At 38.1% G+C, this 24,892-nt stretch overlaps 2 protein-coding genes and 1 long non-coding RNA gene across 3 annotated transcripts in view; all 3 read right to left on the bottom strand.

Moving 5' to 3' along the window:
• Window positions 1-3,259: 3,259 nt before the first annotated feature.
• On the bottom strand, window positions 3,260-14,133 carry LOC118407445. Its single transcript, XR_004830148.1, has 4 exons — window positions 14,052-14,133; window positions 5,369-5,437; window positions 4,551-4,683; window positions 3,260-4,020 (listed from the first exon to the last, which is right to left on the bottom strand). It is a non-coding gene; the product is annotated as an uncharacterized LOC118407445 (long non-coding RNA).
• A 2,263-nt stretch (window positions 14,134-16,396) lies between these two features.
• On the bottom strand, window positions 16,397-18,503 carry LOC118407427. The gene is made up of 4 exons (XM_035807901.1): window positions 18,480-18,503; window positions 18,134-18,209; window positions 17,329-17,516; window positions 16,397-16,785 (listed from the first exon to the last, which is right to left on the bottom strand). Exons 1-4 carry the CDS (start codon window positions 18,501-18,503, stop codon window positions 16,540-16,542), a joined length of 534 nt encoding a protein of 177 aa, XP_035663794.1. The 3' UTR covers window positions 16,397-16,539.
• A 2,220-nt stretch (window positions 18,504-20,723) lies between these two features.
• Window positions 20,724-24,892, bottom strand: part of LOC118407442 — a 13,785-nt gene continuing 9,616 nt past the window's right edge. The window contains exons 8-13 of the mRNA XM_035807919.1: window positions 24,177-24,400; window positions 23,710-23,866; window positions 23,352-23,390; window positions 22,661-22,987; window positions 21,872-21,972; window positions 20,724-21,101 (exon numbers count right to left, since the gene is read on the bottom strand). Of these exons, the coding sequence (XP_035663812.1) occupies window positions 20,724-21,101; window positions 21,872-21,972; window positions 22,661-22,987; window positions 23,352-23,390; window positions 23,710-23,866; window positions 24,177-24,400 (1,226 nt within the window). The remainder of the gene's footprint in view (window positions 21,102-21,871; window positions 21,973-22,660; window positions 22,988-23,351; window positions 23,391-23,709; window positions 23,867-24,176; window positions 24,401-24,892) is intronic.

Here is a 24,892-nt window from a genome sequence, read left to right as displayed (position 1 = left end):
CGGGATGGTACCCAGGGCTATAAAGAATAGACCAACATTTTCAATAATTTACAGATTTTTATAGAGAAATATAGCTTTCTGGGGGTTTTCTGGATTGTGAAAGCTACTTGAAAAAATTGTTTTTATTACATTTGTATTTTATTGAGAATTGCAACTAGGCAAATTGTAACGATGGCATTCACAAATGAAATGTACTTCATTTCTAACTTTATGCATAGTACAATATTCATTTAATCTTTCTACAACGATTACCGTAGTTAACCTGCACTGACAGATGATTAAAAAAGGTCCCGGAACGCTGAAGGGTTTTCGACAGAAAATAAGAGTAACATTTAACTTGTTACGAGCTTGTTTTGATATTCGGACTAGTTTTTTTTCTTTTTGTATTGAATGAATGTTGAAGTAAAAGTATTGAATAAAAGTGTTCGGTGGCCGTATATCTTTGATATCGATGACTCCATCATCTTCTTGAGGCTAAATTATTTTCATTTAATAACAGACGAAAGGTGTATCTTACTACATAACCATTCTATAGAAGAAATTTACGAGGAACCGGCTTCTTTCGAAAAATTAAGGATAACATCTAAATATTGCAATAACCTCAAAATATCGGGCCAAAAATATCGAGAAAATGTATGATTTGGGCGTATCCCTTCTTCTCACAGCGCCACCTGTAAACCCTTGCTAGTACTGAACACCCTGGTTGCTTTAAATTCTGACGGTCTCACAGTGCCACTGGTCAAAAGATAAAAAGAAATGAAAATCTGATGCAGTAGCTAGCATGGTTGCATAGCAGGAGGCCCAAAATCTTCTGAACACCAATCCACATGCCAAATGACTTCATCCAGTGGTTTAAATGTCATTCTGACCATAAATACTCAAGAACACAAAAAGATGCACACACACACATAAACACACACACACATAAACACACACACACATAAACACACACACACACACACACACACACACACACATAAACACACACACACATATGCACACTGGTACACATTCAAAACAATGTTTCCGCTTTTCAAATCTTCATTTTTTTTACTCAATTACATAGATTATTTTCCAAATGTAAACAATGTTCGTTTTTACGTGACCTTCCCTGATAATGTCTCCATCCTACTATAATTTCAGTCAACTTGTGGTCCTCAATCACGTATATCCCCTTCGACTGGAAGGGATATTCTTTTACATGCCTCACTTACAAATTATGTTGCACTAAGTATTTGTGCGGGAGCAAAATAGATACATGCACCCTTTCCCCTTTCGAAACATCTTATTTATTCATTTATCCATAGACAAATATTTGAAACATCAACATCAATCTAGAGCACGACAATAACACGAAAGCATATCAGGTGACGTGTTGGTGGTAGGGTCGGGAGGGGGCCAGTTCATAAGTTTACTTTGCGAGAGAATGCATACAGGGAAAGCGTAATGATCGCATTTTAGAGAACAACAAAATGTATGATCTGTGACAGCAAAGTGTTTCAATTACTGTCCGACCACAGCTTACCCAACTTTTGTTTACAGTCTTTTTTGGATGAGACTGCTGGGTACTACCTTCCATTGCTTCTTGATAAAACAATTGGCGTGCAGCCGTCTCGCAGATAAATTGATACTATTAGTTTCTGTCATACCTGCACGAACCCTTCAAATGATAGCAACAGCATATGAGGTATCACCGTAGCTCTGCGTGACAACAACAACAATGATTTATTTGTCTGCTTATTCATGCATTCATTTCACATGACAGCACATATTAGGATCCAATATATAAATAGTTGGTTTCGGGTGTAGTGCCAGGTCAGGGTCCATTTCTTTGAAACTTTTATAACAGAGGACTGAACATTTGATGTATATCTATTGTATTCTATTGGACAGGTGAAAAATGGGCGTACTCTGAAACAACGGTCCTTTGCGTCATTGCCGTGTTTGACAGCTCGGTTGAGTCAATGTTTGTTGTAAGTATGGCACAGCGGAGGTGCATTACAATGAATTTCTTAACACATTATTCGGCGAAAGAAGGTGAGTTTGTTTTTGAAACATTATCAAGCTATACTTTAAGTTGCATGAATCAAGTATTCATTTGTCGGTACCTTACCACCGTTTGCTATATCCCTAGGGAGTGTGTGAAGTAAATGTGCCAATGCTTTTGTTCGGAAAATGGATCCCAAAGGGAAATGTCTTTTATACAATGATACGCTGAAAGCGAAAGCATTCATAGGTACATGCATGTGACTTAGATCAAGACATTCAGAAGTTGTAGAAGCTTGCTGTATAATAAAGAAACCTTCTATTTTTGGTCTAAACTGCAATCTCTTCGTAGGAATGAAGATTCTTATTCGATTGAATAGTTGCAATTTTATATCATAAAGGGAAAGCGGTCATATACGTGTCTTGGAATTACGAGCAATGTACAGTTTCTGAAATAGACATTTATAGGTAATCTTTTGTCAGAACACTGTTGATAGAAAAGGAGCAAGTCTATATTCATGAACATAGTTACAATTAAGAACTAGAATTTGAAAGGCAACATTTTCGCGAAACTGCAAAATGTTTTCCCCGTAGCCTTTGGTCAAGGTACGTTTCCGCATGCCCTACAGTATTGCGTGCAAGTAAAAACCAACAACTACGTATCAGCTTTGGACCATGTTATCAACATATAATTATTATAATAATTGCACTGTACCATTTGACCAGTTCTATAGTATTGTATGCGAGTAATTAAAAAGGGGGCACCCTACATCAGCTTGATTCGACAGAAGAAGGAAGAAATATTCCATCCCAGAAAAAAAGGTTTTCCTAATTAGTTTGGTCTGACGTTAGAATTTCTACATGAAGTACTTTAATATGATTTCATTATCAGCATTGTTTGTTGTGTTTCTGCATTATTGGTATTTCTTCGATCCGTAGCGGTTGTAACTGAGCATAAGTTAGAATAGACGGTTAATGGTCCACCCTAAGGTGTATACGGTGTCATTAGTTAAAGTCGATTCCTACAACCATCTAATAACGTACCGACTGAGCGAAGCGAATGAGATGGTTTATGGTGTGGTTATAGGGACCGAACATGGTATCATACTATACAGTGTCGTTGTTATCACAAAAAATATTATACATATTGATAGGAATACTTAAATCTTGAAGCATTTGTCAAAGTAAGGTCAAGTTGAAAATGTAACAAACCCACTTTAAGTATATCTAAATATTCAAAAAAAAAAAGATCATGAAAAGCACAATCGAAATCTATGAAAGAACATTCTATTCAGATTTGATCAATATTAGTTTTGCTACTAGACCACGTCTCATTCTACACATGGTACAACCCTCAGAACAGAAGTGGTTATATGGGACAATGATAACAGTGTTTAATGGTAGCAAAATTGAGCCTTGTAATTGCTCGACGTCATTTGGCTATATAATAATGCATTTAAATATTTTTCATTATATCATTATTAAGATATAGAGCAATACTTACTGTTGGTTATGTAAAATGGCGCCTTGTCATTGGTCAACGTCATCTGGCTGTATAATAATGCTCGTTTACATGGTAGCTATATTGGGCTGTAGATATTAAATCCCTTTTATGTGTACATGTATACTTAAAACTACTATCACAACAATAATCCTTCCTTAAACTAGGGTATCTCACAGCAAATCACATGTACTCATTCAATTTCTATTGAAAGAACAATAACTGGCGTACAAGTATTTGGTGTACAAAATCCCACAACACCTGCCATGAATGAGTCACACTCATTTGTGTTTACTAAAAATGACAGACCTATGATATCGTTCTATTGTGTCCACCTTGTTGGTACTTTGTCACGTTCAACATGAAGCCGCTTGACATATAGGCAACACTCTTCTCAGTCAGATTGTTTGCATGGGATGCACAATTTTCCTTTTACTTAGGTAGATGTTCACAGTGCCACAACAATGATAAATTCTGCTGGTTTGGATCTTCCACCGCCAGTTACTGGTTATCATGACGATTTCTCACTGCAGCTGTAATGAGATAAATGAACAACATATCACATTCTTTTTTTTATTCCAAAACATATAACAAAGATAATGTGGCACTACACTCAAGTGAGTGACAAAAACTTATTTCAACAGCGCCACATAACAAAATATAATACACAAATGAACTCAATAAATCAACATAACATTCTGTTTGAAAGGCAAAAAGTCACCTTTAATATTTGAACGATTGTTTCACGTTCGGGTATTTTCATTTCTAAAAAAAGTCAAAAAGTACACTGATCTACTATAACTAAAAAGAAATTTCTTGTACAGTATTGGTACTTGAGCCCATGTCTTTTAGCTAGCATCACTTCTGCTGTGGGTTGGGTAAAAGCTATGATTTTGTCACTGCTGCAATTGCTCCGTCAGTGTTGTAGGTAAGCTCAATTGTTGAGCATTGTCACTTAGAAATGAAAGCCATAGCTTTCTATTTTGTGTTGGTGGATCAGAAAAGTTACTAGACATGTACTCAATCACTCAGATCATGTCTAAGAGCAAGTGACAGTCCTTACCTCTGTGGCCATGGCGGCCGAGCTCTTGTACCAGACGCCTCACAACGGAGCGCAGGTCCATGATCTCAGCACGTAGTTCCCTGTTTTCCTGCATTACATGCCGCCTGTCATCCATGACTGCTTCCAGCTTGATCTGGAAAATGATGACGTACATATTTTTGATGATTATGTTTACCTCCACGAAGGGGAAACATATTTGTTTTTGCTACATTTTTCTTGTTTTTGCTACTTTTTCCATTGCCTGGGTTCTTCTTCCGTTCCAAACAAATCAGTTCAAGACTTGGACGGCTGCGTCATATCGTGACTGAAAAACTGTGATGTTCGCTTACTTACATTATGTAACAAGAGGCCTAGGTTGGACAGAGCTTATAAGTGGTGGTCAACATCTATACATGAATGTGGTTTAGTAAGAATGAACAGGGCAATAGGTTAATAGGCTAGACGATGGGAATGTAAATATTATGTACTTGCTTGCAAATGTTACCTTTCTGGTCTCTTCTATTTTCGACTTGTGTGTTACGTAACAACATTGACCTGTATTTTTAGTTGCTGCCTGTCTTAGCATCCAAATTTGTAAGAACAATCAATGATCTTTATTTGCATGTTCCTGCCCATTTGGGCTAAATGCAGCACATCCCATGAGGAGGTACTAAAGACTAAGTACTATTACATGTAGTATTACAATAGAATAAACAATACATCTGGAGCTGTGCTATCACTATATCTAACGTTTACATGCCTCTTCCCTTTTCTTGAAACATGCGTATACGAACTCACAGAGTTTTTTGTTGTAATCAATCGTAAAAAGAAGCGCCTACCTCCAATTCTCTTATCTTCGTTGGTTGGGACGTCTCCTCCTCTGGAAGGTGCCCATCTTCGGAGTAGACCTAAAAATAGATTTGTGTATATTCAATGGTGATAGATATGATATAAATACGCCCGCCTTGGAGGATGATAAAATGTGTTGCATAAAAAAAAGAAATGTATTTATGAAGGGTTTTTCTAGCACGTCTTTTTACACAGCTAAAACGTTCGTATAGTTTACTGTTACAGCGCATGTCTTAGATCACCGGGCGACCTAAAAGAGGGCAGAGCACACTACAATACAGAAGGAAACCCCTCTTCTGTACTGATGCATCTATGTCGATACATAAGTTTCTGTCGCTTTATTTCATTGCCTGTGTAACCAGCAATGCCTCACCACTTAATAACTGTTTAATGTATATTGCTTCTACCATCAAACATTGATATGCATTATTTACATGATTTTAACTATTTGTGCTATTTTTGTTTGCTCTGTACATGTTTCACGTAGCCAATTACTTTGTGGTGTCCTCTTGATGTACTTTTACTCTTAGTGCACTTATATTACTCTACATTTTGTCTTATACTTAGATATTTTCATTATTAATTCTAATTATTTTTGCATGCAAGGCCATTTAAAAGCTGATCCATTGACTACTTGTGGTTCTTGGGTAAATAGATAAAGGTCAAATGAAATCAAAATATTCAAAAACCTGTTGCAAAAATACATATTCAAGCAAATCAAATATAGTCTACTGCATAATCCACAGATTATACTTCAGAAACGTGAAAACAACATAACGTTACAGTATTCTATGCTAAAAGGAAAGAATATACTTAAATATTTCAGCAAATAAGATTATTGAAAACACGGTTTAATTTTGATAAAAAGAGAAAGGGATCATTCCTTAGATACTTGGAAATGAAACTAAATATACCTTTATGAAATACATGGAAACATTATAAAATATACTTGACAATGATGATGGTATTTTCAATATATGTAAGTTTCTACCAAGATTTGACATAGGTGTACCATTTACGCCACAACACTGAATATATTCCTGTCTTACCATATCTTGCTTTATAAATTTTGCATTGGATGATGCCAAAACCTTAACGTGGGGTCAGGATCAAATATGTTGTAAGGTGCAAATTTTGATAAAAAAAGAAAGGGATCATTCCTTAGATACTTGGAAATGAAACTAAATATACCTTTATGAAATACATGGAAACATTATAAAATAGACTTGACAATGATGATGGTATTTTCAATATATGTAAGTTTCTACCAAGATTTGACATAGGTGTACCATTTACGCCACAACACTGAATATATTCCTGTCTTACCATATCTTGCTTTATAAATTTTGCATTGGATGATGCCAAAACCTTAACGTGGGGTCAGGATCAAATATGTTGTAAGGTGCAAATTCCCATAAACAAACTTTTCTCCAATAACATTGACGACTTGTCAAGATAATATGCAATCATAACCTGAAAGTATGTATTAAGAATCGAATACACCTTAGAGACATGTCTTTGAAACTTTTCATAGTTATGTATACAAGTACCAAATACTAGTAAGTTTGGGCCATTATCAATTTATTGTAATTTGAGTTGCTATAATAGTACGTACTGTAATTATTAAGCATTTAATTGTATGGCATTCTTTTGTATGTTGTAAAGGACTCAGCACATGTCACTGGACTCGGTTTTGTGCCACTGGGAAGTTTATATGAAAGATTTGACATTTGACATGGAGGGAGAAGATTGAGTGTAGAGGGATAGGTGCGACACAGAGGGAAGGGAACAGTTTGGTGACAATGCAGAAATGTCCTGACTAAATTTTAACAAATACATGATTCAATGAATCTTATAATGTGTAAAAAGGTGTACTAAGTAACAAAAGAAGACCATAGTCATTCAATCATTGGCATCTTACCACAGAAATATTTCACATCCTGGACAGGGAACCATAATACTACAGAAGCTTGTTAAAGCTACAATTTCTGTCACGAGGGTTACTCATCCCAGTATTTTCATTTTTTGTCTGTTGCATTGGGTTTGAAGAACTACAGATGTTATGTCTTTACTAGAACAGAACCACAAGTAGAATGTACCATGAGGTCTATATATTAAGTAAAGGGGAATCGATGATGCTTGACTACATCTTTTTCACTGTCAAGGATACCACCACTAAATTGTACATTGAGTTACTCATCAACCTTGCAATGGCACAGTGGCATCACACAAAGGTATGATAGCAACCTAATTTGATATTTTTGTAGCCATGAGATCAATGGTATGGGCTTTTGCACAATCATGCACGCACTAGCCCACCTTAAACTGTCTACTATCAGTAGTGGCAAAACTTCCTGTGTCACTTTACCTTCATTTTTTAATGTTAACACCTACAATGTCCAGTCATGAAATTGGTACTAATGGACTAATAGCAAGGTAAACTTGGTTCTAAGGCACTATGTACTCTCTATTAACATATAAAGTAAATCCTTTTCAAAAGAATCTTTGCACAATGTTGACATAAGGAAGCACATCTTTAAGAAAAAGGCTATTGGTGGTGTAGATATCTCGTATGCGTATCTTTTATCTCGTATGCTCTCTTGTAACAGCTATCTACATGGACTTGGTTTATGTACCTTTCTAAGTAGTTTATATTTAATGGCAACAAAACGGCATAATTGTGCATAATAAGATTAGTGTGATGTTAGGTTGTGTGTCCTGTTAGGCTAACACTCCTCCGTTATTCATACGAACCGATCAAAGATTTTAACCGATTGAAGTTACCCATTTGGCCACAAAAATGTTGTTACTAACCTCTCCTTGGACTTGCTGTTGGTCTTGTGCCATTATGACTTGCTTCGGGCAAAATACAGGTCCACTAAAGTTTAAAATTCTATATTTTGATACAATTACGTAAAATGCTACGTATGGTGACCTTGGGTCGGACTATGTTCACGTATGCAGATTTTTAAAAAATAGTTTTAAGATTTCTGCTGCAAATTTCGGGCTTTGGTCATCCTAGTCTGTCTTAATTGAATTTTACGTACTACATATGGTTAAGTGGTGAGCAAATGGCGTGGAATAATGACAGTGTATCGTTTGCAAAATTGACGCCCCACCCATAAAAAGTAGAAAATTCCAACAACCTATAACCCCCTTGATTCTAACATGGCTGGCGTTGCCGACGTGGCAATCATGTTAAGTTTCTCTACTTCTTGTCAATACATTCCTGAAATTCATGATGACATGATAAATATATATCTCTAATAACAATGCAGTCATGATAGATCTAGCTAATCTAACCGACAACAATAAGCGTCAATTGATGAGAGGTTAACTAATTCTTTGACATAGAGGTTAAAAGATCACGCATGCGTATCTTGTAGTAACCTCTCGATATGCCGCTGTGTCTTTTTTTCACTGTCTAATTGTAAGCAAAATGTCTTATCTGACTATCGGATTTGACATAAAGCTATAAGGGCATATTTTTACTAAATAGTGAGGTTATTCTTGGCCACTAGGCATGACATTTTTTTGGTTAGATAATGTTTCTGTGTGCTTCCTGCGCTATTGTTCTCATTGGGGATTTCTAAGTGTACGTAAACCCACGACGGTCACCATGCACACTGCTCACATTGTTGCTCTGAAATGTGTAGTGTAAAATGAAAGGCACACGGAATTTACCAGTAACACCTTTGTTTACAGGTAACAATGGATGATTGTTAATTGGTTTAGCAATGAGACTAAATATCTATTTAATAAGAGATACATATAAACTGTACACTGAGTTATTTATTCTACAGTCTTGAAATTACACAGTGACATCAAACAAAAGCGTGATAGAAACCTTATTTGATAATTTGGCACAAATATGTCAGCCATGAGATCAATCCCTTTCATTTATTTAATTAAATGTATGGACGTTTGCAAAATTATGCAAACTAGGAAACTAAAGACTCTCAGTGGTGGCAAATACTGGACCTGTAGATGTAAGGGGTAATTCAAAATTTAAAAGAATAAAATCGTAACAAGGCAATTAGTTCAGCAATATTTTAACTTACTACTTAGTACCTACCTACCTACCTATCTAATACCTACTAAAGTGTTGTTAAGAACTAAGGTTGTACTATAAAATCACCCAATAATTCGGCTAACGTAAACTACCATCCCTCAGTCTGGTCCCAATCACCATGGTGTTCACATCAGTTTAGCAAGTATTGGAGTTACTCTTCAAATCAGTTTTGAAATGCACATAAGCCAGTAGTCTTGAACAGATAAGGGATTAAAGTATGGTTACACACAATATAGCGTAGCTTCACAAGTCAGCTTACAAAATTATAAAGTATAGCTGGCCATGGTCTGCCTGGAAGTGTGTCTCAGACAATTCGACCCAGATACAACTTGTTGTACAGTCCTACAGAGCCCCAGTCTAAACTGGTCTCTTTTGGACTACCAACTATAAATATCACTATAAGCCATATTACTAGGTATCAAAGCTAGTTGAGATGTGGGGAAAACAGTTACAAGATGCAAAATATATGTAGTTCAAACTTGACAGGGGCTGGTCTTTGCTGAGAGGCAGTTCAAACAAGGCCCTGATACAACATTACGCCTGAGCCCTTGAGTGAAAACAAACTCTGAATAGATGAACTTGTGTTTGATGCTTGCAGCAACTATCTGGGTCTTTTTTCTGTGTCTGACAATGATTTCTTGAAACATTTCTGGACAGGACTTTTAAAATTTTGATGTCAGTTAATATGCAAATGTCGTCCTGTCTTCTGCTGTAATTAATACCAAGCCATTGTTCTTGTGGCCAGATATCTCCTGCAGGGTCTAAGCCATTAATGATGTTGAGAGGATGTGAGGAGTCAATTTAGCAACTGGTATCCTGGTAGGAGATAGTCTTTTATGGTTCTGAACCTTGGGTCCAGATTTCGGGTCTTTAATACATGATTAGTCAGCAATCTAAAAAAACAAGTAATAAAATGATACCACAGATATTTTGGATAACATGAACATTTTATTTTATGCGCCAGAGAAAGACCACCAACTATCAATATTTCAACTATTAACAGAAGATTAACAAAACTTAACATAGGTAGCACTTTTAAAAAGTTTGACAAAAGTAGCCAAGTTTCTAGCTGTCTGATAGTTGGTTATGAGGTGATATGCATGGTGTTCAGGTTGAGGCCTCGGTTGGCGAGATCAAATGATTATGACTTCCATGTTTTAGAATACCCTGGTAAAAGAATAATTATGCTGTACAAAGTTTAATATAGACAATATCTTATTAAGCACAGTTGATTTTAAATAGCAGTAAGTAGACAAAAGATGTAATGTTGTAATGTTGTAAGGTTGTCAATCGAATTGCATTTTCCCGTGTAATTCAGTGCATGTGTTTGCGTGCACTGCAAAACTGTAAAACTTTGTGTGAGAATAATAAACCAAATCATCATACTTCTTATAATCATAATATTCACAATTAACGTGATTTAAACAAGCCTCCTATGTGAGGGAGGGCGAGTGTTGGGAGCACAATCTGGATGTTGAATTAGGTTTTAGCTGAGACAACAGGAAAATCACTAGGTGGTCCTATGACAGAGCAACCCCATATCTGCATCTTAGGCATCAATTTTCGCCTGATTTCAGAAAAGGAAACGAGAATTTTTTCCTGTTCGGGTATGGTCAGATAGACCAAAATAGGCAAACATGCTGTGTAAAAGGGACACTAGGGAGGTAGCCATGACTATAGTTGCAGAAGTGAAACTTTTTGGATAGTTGTAAAATTGCCACCAATATGGAGCCATGATTGTAGTTACCAGCTTGACAAGTACCACACTAATATCACTTTTACTGTACAAGTTCAGTTCTTTAATACAGGAATAAATGCCTTGTTAGTTGTTATGCCACGTGTTGTCACTTCAAATCTTGTTAGATGTTTATGCATTTGAAAATTTAGCAATCTGTTTCTTTCGCGCTATCTCATTATTTTTGCACTCTGAATAGAATGTCACCCATAAAATATACTTGCTGTGGCCTTAGGTGCTGAATTTTTTTTGCGTGCAGATTTGCATGTGTCAAGGACAGGTGAAGCCATGACGGGTCATGCGGAACTACAGCCAACTCACTCAGACAGACAGCTGTAAAAGTGACGCGCATTTATACATCGACTGGCTCAATATTTTCGCACTCTGCATATGATGTCAGTAATAATATTTACTTGCTGTGGCCTTATCAATAACTCAATAATTCCAAGTCTGCAAGATCAGTCTAGAGAATGCAAGCATAGAGACTGTGCGTCTCATTTTCGCTCCCCTACAGATGTAATGAATGAATGAATGAATGAATGAACTTTATTCCACGACATTTGTACATAGTACAATTGTATGACAACATTAACGAGTCAATTAATACAATGACACTACTTTAAGGTCTATAACTACATACATGTATAGTACAGGAATGTGAGCATAAATATCGGAGGAACGGTTTTGATAGGAGATCAAGTGCATCTTTCTGTTGGCATATGCGGGTCAATCCAGGAGGTTCAATGTTTTCAGCAAAATGTCTGTACCAGCTCTGGGGCCGCAATGCAGGCTGGGAGTTGGTGCAATTACCCAGGATTACGACTGGGGGCGCAATTCTACAACAGAATTGTTGCTGGTACTACTTAAAACTATCTAAAACTTAACTGGTTTCCTATGCAGCAAATCTCCTTCAGAATACCTTTTGCACAAAGGTGAAGTGGGGGTTTATATCCTTAAGAGAAAAGGTTTTTGGTGTTTTTAAACTGCTGCTTTATTTCATATCGCATGCTTTGCATTTTGCCGGTCAGCCCACCATGCACAGTCCAATTCATTTTTGGTAAGGGGAGGTGCATATGAAAAATATTTTTTAAAGCCATTTATTGCCATGCATGTTAGGCTAATTTCTTTCCAGCAGTGGGTGTTAACCTTTCAAATCTAGACAGAAACCATGACCTTAGTTGACCTTGGCGCTGTATTATTACATCATCAGTTGGAACCGATCTACTGCCAGGCAAAGTTACCCGTTCCCTGTTGGATGTTCAGGGGTCACTGTTGTTTACATTCGATCAGCCATACGTAGCCGAAAATTTTGCGGGGGTAGAACCTGTTTTCTTCCACAAATGGTAGGTTGACATATAATTAGCTATTCGTTGGAAAGGGATTTTGGGAGATTGAAATACTGTTGTGTTTTGAAGCCATTCATTATGTACGCTTTTATGCACACAGTAAAGTTTTGCTGGCAGCTTTATTTGGTGGCCCCTCCCCCTAAGTCAACAAGGTCCGTGCAACCATTTGTGCGTCAGGGAACCTAAAACTTTTGTCGCTTGCGAGGGTGACAGCGACAATGGAGGTGACTCATATACGGTACTGAAAACATGCTTTGAATGCTTGTTTTGTGTTCATCATTCAGAAAACACTATTTGATACGCCGTCTAACTAGGTTCCTTTTTACATGGTTTGTCTATTAGAATACGAGGCAAAATAGATTCTTATAAAGAAAAAGGGGATGTATTACGCTTACGATTATTTGATATCCTCAAGGTCCTATTAAAACTTAAACCACACATCTTGCGTTGTAAGATGAACAGACCATTTAAAAGCAATGTTGACTTTTCTTTTGTTTTACAATGACTTTTGTACGTATACTTTGCCGTTTTCATGACTAAAAACTGGCATTTAAGTATTCACATGATAAGTCAGAAATACCTTGCATATAAGTTGTTGGGGCAGATTTGTTTGGGGTAGATTCAAGGCATTTCTACAGGTAGAAACTTACTATATGATCTACAAATGATTCTGGATACTTTATAAAGGGGCTGAAATTCAAGACAGGTGGCTGTGATGGTATCCATGGGGAGGCGAAATAGAATAAAAGAAGCCAACACCGTGCAATGTGTACACGGCGTTTACCAAACAAAGTTGGTGGTGCGGCGATGCGAGCTCAATTCCTTTTCGCTAAAAGGAGAGGTGTTGTTTTCTGGCGGGAAACATACTCAGACGATGAAAAATTAAATCGGAAAAGAACCAACTTTGTTTACAAATAGAAAATAAAAAGCCTGCTTCCAGTGGCTTAGCATGCACCCACTAGCTACTTTTCTTTGTGTTTTCTTTATACTGCGTAACATGGATTCAGCAGCTACTTTTTTCACGAAATGTGAATTAAAGTATAAAGAATGAGGGAAAAATGAGGAATATGGACGGGGTAGAATGGGGGACCAATAAGAAAGGTCAAAATTTGTGGAATTAGGGAATATTTGTTCAATTTTCGAGCCGAAAAAAAATCTGCATTTCTAGATTTATTTCCTGAAGCATAGCACACAAACTGAAATATCCAATCTCCCAACCATTGGTCGTATATACGCCAATGATCAAGGAATTTAAACCGCTATTAAAACTCCCGCTAGCCATGTTGTAGAGATTGCCACAGTTGATGTCCTCATAAGACTGAACTCCATAATTAAAGACATGACCAAAAGTCTTAAGATAAAACTATAATTGGGCGAAGGCGACTTAATCTATACGACAAAACTCGACAGTAGAGTCATACTTGACTGCCCAAACAGATTACTTCTAATCCACTCCAGCGCACACGTGGGCACTTGTCAGAGCGTATCACCTTCAAGTGTCTACTTCAAGTATCGCTTACCGTCAAGTTGGTGTTTCCCGAGCATGAGAAGTCCACGTGGACGGGATGTAGAAAACATTGCACCTGTTAATCCTTCAAGACTTGCACAACTATGCTCTGCGCCTGTGTATGGTTAAACGCAGACCCCAATGTAAATTCAATAGGCCCAGGGTGAAACAATACACCATAGTACCTGTTTTTTTGTTTTCTACTGACATGTGCACATAATCTTTTGATTGTCTTCTGCAGGATGGCGTACCATTCGCTGAGCCACAGCGTGCCTCCATGGGTACAGCAACTTGACGCCATACGCCCATGATATTGAATGGTGTTAACCAAATAACGGACATGCATACAACACCGGGATATTCAGAGTACAAAATGTCTAGAATTGGATTTACTGCGTTGTCTAACACAGTTATTGCAACCTTTTTTCAAACGTTTTCTACATAATGATAAAAAGTTTATTGCTCGGCACCTAAAGGTGCGCTCCCACCGCACTTTGTGTCAAGCTTGCGTCACTGTGGGGTTCGAAAGATACTCAACAAATTTCAGGAGATACAACGAATTTTCTTTCTTTTTGTGTATTTTGTAGTCTTCTAAGTCATACTAAATTATTAAAAAATCGGAGAAAATACCAAAACAGTGACGCAGTGAACGAACCCCGCAGTGACGCAAGCTTGACACAAGTGCGGTGGGAGCACAGTCTTATGCATCCATGGTACTGAATGGTGTTTGACACGTACTTTCATACGTCCATAGTTACTTCATGGGGTTAACCATAAACATGTCTATGTTAACTGAATGGTGCTCACCATCACACAGTCTTAAACGTACATATAGTACTGAATTGTGTTCACTATCACGAAGTCTCATACGTCCGTAGTATCAAATATTCATAATCACACATTCCCACACGTATATGGTACTGATCATTAAATCCATTCACTCAGGTCCTCACGTATATGGTACTGCATTTTTATTGGTAAAGGTAGTCTCAAATTTGTCATAGATAACGTTCGCGAATCACACAGCTTCTTACGGTTTTACTTAACATAGACGATGTATTTTCTTCTTAGACTGAGTGTTTACCATGGTGTCATATCGCCTTGCAAATGATTGTATGAAACATGCCTTACATGTAATCTGAGTTGTCTTTGCAAAGTATGATACGTACCTCGCTTTATAAGTAAAGTAATTACTTGTGTTCTAGTTCTAGATGCTGTTTTTGTTCATTTTTTATTGCCCCCTTCAAAGACAATGGCGTAAAGAGTACACACATGGCACGAAAACCAAAAGAAATTGACACACGTGAGAAATTAAGGAAAAAACATGTTGGCAATGATAGCTAACATAAGACGTTTCTCCACAATTACCGTTACCATGAAAGAAATATCAAAGAAAATTGTTTACTTTGTCCCACCCCTGCCTGGCGTTGTTTGAAAAATGAATACCCAAAAAACAAAGTAAGATTGGCCAAATCTGGACACCGTTAGCTTAGATAAAAGATATATATAACATTGAACAAACTAAAACGTAAATGACAACCTGTATGTTGGAAAACATTCTTCTATCCGTCTTTATATTATTTATCATACTTAACTGCTATATAACTACAATCCCAAGTCAAATGTGTGCTCGATTTCCCTTCATCTTCACAACAACAGCATAGAGGTTCAGTAACTCTTTTGACAAACAAACAAACACATATACACATATGTACATTCTCTCAACAAGCTCCTTTGGTCGAAATTGCTTAAATCTTTATATGGCACTATAGTATGTAACTTCATTTTCAATCATTTAGAGAAAACTACAAATATCACCTAGTGATTGTCACAGTATGAGCAAGCCCAAATATCTTGTATTATCAATATAGTGTACTACTATAAAAATAGTAAACATATACGCTCAATATCAAAAATATAACACTCTTCCAAACAACAACAGCACTCTTAATTTCATTGAAGAATACAGTAATTGTTGATACTTGTCCATATTAAAATAATCTACTTATCAGATATGTGATTTTATGGGGCTCAAGGTCTTGCTATAGCTTCTTTTGGCAATGTTTCTGACGAAATTAAAAATCTAAAAGGATTAATTTTTTTGCATACCGCATTAATGCAATACAATCAATGGTTAGCAATGCAGATTTCATTAACCTCTGTATTGCTCTGATTAAATATCAATAAATCAACAAATATACATATGCTTTTGATAACATAAAGGAATAAAATGAATAAAAATTTTTACAATTGATATCACTTTATCACGTATTTTCCAAATATCAAAATGTTAGATCAAACGGTGCCGGATAGAAGGTCAGTTCAGTTCAGTTCGTCCTCATTAGAGGTGCCATGTCCGACCATGCATCTCTATCTAGCATGGCTGCTAGCAGATAAAAGTATAAATGGTAATTTTCTAGCAATGGGTTTGATCTTTCAAATGAGTTAAAGCCTTATCATTTATAATCATCGTATTTCTCTTAGGACATTTCTTTCAGAATTCATAGTGCAGCTACACAGATGATAGTGACAAATGTAGCAAAGCCAAGCACATTGGCTGTGTGTACAGGCATCGCAGCTGAGATAACCCGTGTAGCTGGGATGTTGACGATGGAACCGGGGACGCTGTAGGAGCAGTAGTAGAGCTCGTGGCTGTTGTCGTCGCCATCATCATCTGGGGTAATGCCGGCCCTGTGTCCGTTACCTCTGTACTCAATCCACCCCTGGCGGACATCTGCTCCGTCAACCTAGAGAGACAGAGTTATTAGAAAATTTAACCCTTCATTCATACAAACTCAACAAAACATTCCACACAGCGGCCTTGACCACTCTAAAATTAGCCTCCTTCACCGGCATCTCTGGGGGCCTTGGCGATTTTTAACTGGGAATACGCCCGGAAAAGTAAATATGCCGGGAATAGAAAAATGCCGGGAAAGGAATATATACCGGGAATCTGGTACGGGCCCCCAGCTGACGCCGGTGAAGGAGGCTATCTAAAATAAACTGGTGAGTGGTTTGCTTTACTAGACCAGCATTGGATTCATATGCGTGGATAAGAACGTATAAATCAAATGTTACACGCAGGAGAAAGATAGGCAGCCCCTATGTGCCCCTTGCGGAGGGTGTGCTAGGTGCTCTTTTTATTTTCATAAAAACGGATGTTGGGTAATGTCAACACATTTCCTTTAGGTGCAATAGTAACGTGCCATGTACGACACGCGTTTTGTTTAGCCACAATGTTAACAAAACGTTTACGAATGGTGACACCATATCAAGTAATTTTTTTGTACCTGCTGACACTCTCCTCCATGTCGAAGCAGAGGGAAGGGGGACCTGGCAGGCAGCCGGATGGGGTTGGAGGCAAACCCGTCATCCCGGCAGCAGAACTCTACCTTTATGCCGTCACTGCTCACGCTGCCATCCGGCACAACTCCAGTCGTGGCACCCTCGGGAAATCCCAGGCGACCCCATCTAAATCCTAAAGGATATAGTCATGTACTTCATGATTATTTTGTCTCAGAAACCATTGAAGCGGAATGATATTGAAATATACAACTGTATCCTGAAATGCTTTCTAAACGTACCAAAAAATCATGATCACCGGTCTATCTCTTCTTAAAATAGTCTCTACCAAAGTTTGAAACAAAAGCGATATCGGCCCCTGCAGTGCAAAAAAAGGCACCAAGGCGCGCAAAAGTACTACTTACTATCTGACCAAATCGTGACTATAGCCCTGTGTAGAACATATAAAAAACCTGAATTTGCACTGCAGTAATACAGCCACCAGGAGAACCATTATAAATGTACACCTTCGTTTTTCCTACCTATCAAATGTCGTTAAGAATAATGAATGAACCTGCAAGACTATAACAAGAGAATAGAATGTATGGCAACAACTATTACGCATAGTACAAAATAGAGGTACAGTGTAGAACTTAACATTCTAATTGCTGAAAGAATAAGGGCTACCATAGGAACTTGATATATAGTCTTACAATCAAGTCTTACACACACATACACACACACACACACACACACACCTCACCAATTGTGCAAAGAATGATGCTAAAGACCGTTGCACAATCATGTACATACCTACTGGACAATTTCCATATTTGTAGATGCAGTAGCTTCCTTTTGGCCAGTTTTCCTCATCGTCACTGGCAGTAGTCTGTAAACCAAAGGATTTTACGTTTAAGACTATGTACAACGCAAAAAAATGAATATTCAATATATTGTATTTTGTAAAGATTTTTTTTTAAATATGTATCACGAAACCAGTAATAGAAACATATTTATCATGACTCCAGAAACAAATTTATCGTCATTATATGGATTACAAAGTTGAAAATTGAATAAAAATTGTCGGCTTTCACCTTTATGCAGACTCCCTGCTCCACTGCGTTTCTGGAGACACTTCCGTCGAGATACAGTGGATCACCTTCTGGCCAATAGAAACTCCCATGTCCCTTAAACTCGTACTGTCCCTCCTCAAACCCACCAGGACACCCAGCAGAAGCCTTAGGGAGACCATACGTGCCCGCCGGCCAGTCTGATTGATGGGAAGACTCAGTATCAGTGTAGGTATGTTTAATATCATATAAAGGAAATGTGGAAATGTTCACCTTGAGTTTTCAATACAGCAGTAAATAATTCATTGTATTTCATTGCTCTGTGACCGGAGGGAAACCTCCGGCGACAGAGTTTTAGTTTCTTTTTTCAATGTAACGCGCGCAATTTTCATTTTTTTTATTTAACATACAAGCAGAAAGGACAAAGTGACACTGCACTGTTAAAAAACTTATTTTAACAGTGCCACTTAGCATACATTTGAATACATGAATACAGATATAACAACATTAGAAACAATAATTGAACAAACTAAACGACTAACATCGTGTGTTCCCAGAACACCCCTACCCACCCCATGTACAAAGTAGACAATTCAATGACATATAAATGTAGTAAATTCTACACATGAAATATAACAGTAGGACTAGAAACGCTAGATAAGCTTGGAATTGATTTCAGCATTGAATATAGGCGAACCTCTAAGGACTATAAACTATTGTTTCAGCTTACAAACAGTAAGTACTGTAATGGAAATGCTCGAGGTGTTTTTGTGTTTGTAGTTTTTGCGTTAACAACGTCTTTACGAACTTTCCTGTTGCCTTCTGCCCACCTACACTCTTGTTTCAATTGCGATCTTATGAAACCACTGCCAACACTTTATTTTCCCACTACGGACCTAGGTTGAAGACATTTAAACATTTCCCAAATTACAGTATTCAAGATAATCTTATAAACCGTAATTAATGTAAACGGGGAAATCTTCGCGATTGTTTTATGTTCACTATTGTCACAGTGATCGAACTTAAAACAACCGCAAAAGTTTTGTTGCGTTATGTCCGAATACCCAACTATTCAAACTTCGAACATAAAACTAACACAAAGACTACATTTTCTCCCTAAAGTGAAACATTAGATTCGTGAACATTTCCCTTCTTAAAGTATTCAATAATTTTATCCAGCATCAAATAAGACCAAAAAAAATTGTATCATTTGCTAACAGATTTATTCACCAACCATAGAAGAAGCGCGCCATGAAGCAGCTTTGTTCGCTCAGCTTGTTGTACGCCCTTTTCATGACTTCGTCAGCCCTGTCCATCTCCCTATTTTGCTTGAGAGCGAGGATCCAAGCAACGTACCCGGAGAGTTGCAGGTCAATGATGTATTCACAGATACTCTTCAGCTGAAGGAAAGCAAAACGAAGAAATTTAGTGTCAAAACTTAATCCTACAGTAGTAGCAATTCGTTAGACGCCAAGAAGTCCCGTAGTATAGACATGAAAAATGCTCTCCTGCATATATTACATAAGGCCGAGAACGTTCCTATCAATATAAGTTTTGGTACAATTGACAAAATTTTTCTGTCAATAAGAATTTGTCAATATACCTGCAATGGCCAATCGACAAGTAAGTTTCAAAGATGCCTGCGAAACGCATTGTGGATAGTGCTTTAAAGTTAAAAGGCCCCGAAATATAAACAAGACACACCTACTTGGTACAGAATGAACTTTTTACAAGTTAGGGGCTTTTACCTTTGACATACTACCCACAATGCAACATTCTCTGCACATGCGCAATTCGAACTATCAACCACGGTTCTTGTGGACTAATTTTTTCGTACCAGTTTTTTCGTAATGATTCAAGTGAACGGAAGGCATATGGTTTCCTTCTGGATACTTACATAGGTCCCAACGTACATTATTGGCATATCAATGAATCATTCAATTCTACAGAATCATTCAAAGTACATCGCATTAAAATTCAAATAAACATATCAGTATAGTAAATTGAGTAGCGATTAATCTACCTTCTCCGCGGCATTGGGGCGATCTTGCCTCCTCAGCAGGGGGTTCAATGTGTCAATGATGGACTTCCCGTCAAATACTGACATAGTTCCCATCACCATGTCATGCATGTTGTTCATGGCCTGCAATTAACGACAAATGATAGAAAATACAAGACTACGTTAATGCCACACACAGGCAGCGGTAGAAACCTAAATAGCATTGTTGTTATTACATTCTTACAACTGACTGTGAATACAAAAGGATTTTTTTCTTATCAGCGTAACAAAAAATCTCCCTGAAACGGTGTGCTAAACTGCCAATCTATGAAAGCTATGGTTTTACCTGGTTCATGCCTTCCGAGTCCTGTCTTAACACTGTTTCCACCCACTCCTGAGCAAGACTGACGGGCTCTAGTGTTCCGTTGATTGTTATCTGAAGTCGGTTGTGCAGCGTGTCTTGCAAGTTCTTGATCCTTTGCTCGGAGGCAGAGTACAGCTGAGCCGCTATTTCCTTGTCATGTCGCAATTCTTCTATGATGCCGAGCTCCTGAATTTCTTCATGGATACCATCGATTTTTCTCTCCAGCAGATTCAGCTTCTCCATGACATGTTGATGTTGCTGTTCTCCCTCCACGCTAGCGCTGCCAACGGCATCAAAAACCAGCCCCGCTATGTTGAAGAGGATGTCGCTCACAAAGCTGGCGACTTTCTGTAAAAAAAATGTACAATGCATGTGTACCGGGTCAGCGTTGAATGTCATAAAGCGGTCTTTTGCCCTCGATTGACCTCTGAGCTGTTGGGTAAGTGAAGTTGCAATACCGCTCACAGTCGAAAATTTTCTTTATAATTGTTTTGGATATGCGCAAGGGTTTTCTCCTTGTGAAAACATCAGTCTTCTTTTCCGAGCAAATCTTTTTCCATCGGTTTCATCCAACACTAGCGTAACTTTGTTATCTAATTTTGACAAGATGATGTTTTTTTTCTTCTTCGCCAAGAAGGATATGTTACGGTTATTGCCCTTCACCAATAAGGGTATGGAAACGGTTGAGCCAGGACTTTTTTGGTCTATATATGTATGTCAATACCATATATATCGAGAAATTGTGGATGGAACTTTGTTATTTTTGTGTGTAGCGGTTGTAAAAAGGAAGCCCACGTTCAAAACGGATTACCTGGCGTTTTCCTACGGTACTGCAGCGAGCTTTGTATTTTTGTGCTCTTGTTTGTGAACAACATAACTCAAGAAGTTACTGGTGAACTTTCAGCACTTTGAATAGTAAATTTTCAGTATTTACTACCTGGGGAAATATAGTGTAGTAGCCATATGAATGAAGATAAAAACACGCCTCGTGTGTGGTTTTGGTAGCATTTTGCAATTTTATTGAATCTATAAATAAATGAACAGAAAATGTACACTGAACAAAAATTCTATGCAATAAGAGCTTTTAGACAAATCTGAGGAGCGTCAGTGTACAGTACCTTGAGGCCAGTTTTGATGGCCAATCCTGCCAATACAGCTCTCTTTTGTCTGGTACCGGTATCTCCCTGGCTGATCTGAAGACCAGGTGGACGTTGAATGGCTGAAATGCACATGGAAATAGAATGGTCGGAAAAAAATCAGAATACATATTACACAAACACTGCTATACCTTTAGGCTCGCCCCTAAGGGGCCACTAAAAACAACATTCCCAAGCATACAAACAAACAGATAAGCTAAGGGCACAACCCGCCATACTTGTAAGCTGGAATCCAGTCTACTACTGGCTCGGCCTAACGTTACCGTAGTTAGTTTAGGCTCTCTACGGGGCCAGTGTAGCTCTCAGCCGCCGGGGTAATCATTCACACCCGGTAGGATTTTCACGCGGTTAGACTTGGCCCAGTGGGAGAAAATTAACTCCCACTGGGCCAAATCCTACCGGGGAAAATGCTACCGGGTGTGAATGATTACACCGGCGGTTTAGAGCTGCACTGACCGCGCAGAGAGTCTATACTAACTACGGTAGGCCCGTGCCACAACTAGACTGGATTCCAGGTTACCATACTTGCTGAAACGTTGGCAATTTTTTGGAATCCCTAAGTGGTAAGTACAGCCTCCGTACGAACTCGTAGGAAGTTGCCGTGTTGACGTACTCCCTCCCTGCTTTTGCCATTTCTTCCCAAGTTTTCAGAAACACGTGATGGACGTGGCCTCCCAAAAAACGTACGTACAATTAGCTATAGATACACGCACCGGAAGACATGACCGTCTTGGTGAAGGTAATAAATACCTTGGTAACTGATGTTAAAGCCATGCGTTGGCTGTAGCCCATTCGAGCTGAATTTGAGGAATGCTTCATCGGCGTTGTTGGTGATGTCCAAAGACGATTCGATAGATCCTGACAGAATTTTGACGCTGCGTCCGTAAGGGCAGAAGTCGAATATCTCCAGGGAGCCGTCCTCCACTTGGAAGTCCACAACCGTGAACTTGATGACCATGCCGGCTGGGACTGGGATTTTCCACTCACAGTCAAGTTCGTCCGGGATGTTCAGGTGTTTTCCATATCCTGGTGATAAGATGTGACCAGAACTTCCGCTCACCGTTCCACCACATCGTACTGAAAGAAAGGGAGATCAATTTCATGACATGCTCAAATATTTCTTCTATGCAAAATCCTATAGTTTTTTGTCAAGATGAAAATATGCAAATAAAGGGACATGGCACCGAGCTCAAATTGACAACTTACATTAACGCCACCACTTGTGCAATGAAAAAGACCATTAAACCTTATAACTACGTTTAAAAATGAACAAACACAAGATGTTTTAGCCAGTTATTCTGATATTATATATATATATATATATATATATATATATATATATATGAACATATATACTAAAAAAACACCTGGAAGGACTTGGCAAAGTTATTGTATTGTCAAGCACAATATCTATATCATGAGTACAAGGCAAGCAGCATACCTGTAGTGTGAGGTTCCATCTCGCATAAGCTCTCATCACCTAAAAAAAGAGATGTACATATCTATGTCTCTCCCTGCATATATATAATATCAATGAAAATGGACGCTACTAGCAAATTCAAAAAATAAATATATATATCTATAAATATTGCTGTTAGCGTCCATTTTCCATAGATAAACCATTCCTCATAACAGGATACGGAGATTACTAGTACTTCAACGTTTTTAACTGCCAAATGATTCTAGTTACGACAAAGCCAGAGAATGATGGACACCACACAACATGTCCAAAAGTAATATCCAAATGTTATTCGGTCAATATACAGATTACTTAAACAATAAGAATATGAGCTACTTGCCTATCTGGCAAATGTAAAACGCCGTTTCGTCGCAGCTCTTGACGCTCCATTCTCCAGCTGACGTCGTCGTGACGCAGCCCTCCCCAGAGGGTTCTCCTGGTGCCCAGTTGCTGTATGACGTTTCACTCGGGGTTCCGTCAGACCATAGCCAGAAGTCCTATAGGAACACATGTAAAAAACAGCATGAATGTGCCATAATTTACCATTAGGACATGAACAGTCTTCTCGTTGATTATGTAATATCAGACCATGATTTACATTTTTATATCCATTCATGTTCTTCTTGAGCCAAATTACAAATGTATTATTTGTTGTCGAGTATGAGTTACCTGTCACTTGGCACAATTAAAATGGGAATTGTTCTCATAGATTTTGCAAATCAGGTAATAATTGGTCAACAAGTTCTGACACATCTAAACCAATGTCTTTCCAGCAATAGCAGACTTTTTCAGTAATAAAGTACATACCTCATACATCTTCAGACCAATCCAGAAGCTTTCGTCAGGAGATGTCTCTCCTGCCACGCTCATCAAGCGGTCATTGAACTCCTTTGTTGTGGGCTGAGCAAGACGTCCTCCGCCGAACCGATCACAGGCGGCTTCAGCCTCTTCAAACTTCATCCTTACCGGGAAAGCTGGCAGGAAAGCTCCGCCGAATGGTTGGTACCCGACATCCGCCAGATTCACTGGAGCTGCACGTGTTGAAAAGTTAACAGAATAAACATTAGGACAAGTAGTTTACACTCTCGGAGAGGTTCATGACCTACGATGGCTCAAGTGCAGTACTATGATTTTATAATTCATCACGGATATGCTGTATTAAAGAATAGTTCAACTCAGACATTCAGACACTCAAACATTCGTCGCAGGTCGTCGTACGATTTTGATGCTATAGAATCTACAAACAGGTCGATACAGAACCAGAACCGCTGACTTTTCCGTAACAAGACAGTCGAATTTTGCAAAACTCACACTCCATATCTAAAGAATATGATCGGGCCCTAAAGGCATATATGATATTATTCTTAGTATACTATCTATCGGTCGAGAAAATAAAAGGATATCGATGGCATCTTAATGTATTTATGTTATGCATCATTACATCTATACATTAAAGACACATTCACTTACAGGTGCAACATAAAGCAGAGTGGACGTGCATGGATGCACCTTCATAACATATA

The sequence above is a fragment of the Branchiostoma floridae genome, unplaced genomic scaffold (assembly GCF_000003815.2).
Source record: "Branchiostoma floridae strain S238N-H82 unplaced genomic scaffold, Bfl_VNyyK Sc7u5tJ_1342, whole genome shotgun sequence".
In the NCBI taxonomy this organism is placed as follows: Eukaryota; Metazoa; Chordata; class Leptocardii; order Amphioxiformes; family Branchiostomatidae; genus Branchiostoma; species Branchiostoma floridae.
Note: the sequence above shows the minus strand (reverse complement) of the source record. Positions and strands in the feature narration are given on the sequence as shown.

Excerpts from the sequence above, each read along its gene's own strand:
- LOC118407427 (XM_035807901.1), bottom strand. The coding sequence starts at position 18,503 with ATGGGAGTTTCTATTGGCCAGAAG. Across the intron at positions 18,210-18,479 it reads GAGTTTCTATTGGCCAGAAG|ACTACTGCCAGTGACGATGA; the intron begins GTGATCCACTGT and ends TTTGGTTTACAG. Across the intron at positions 16,786-17,328 it reads ATGGAGGAGAGTGTCAGCAG|GTTGACGGAGCAGATGTCCG; the intron begins GTACAAAAAAAT and ends CTGTCTCTCTAG.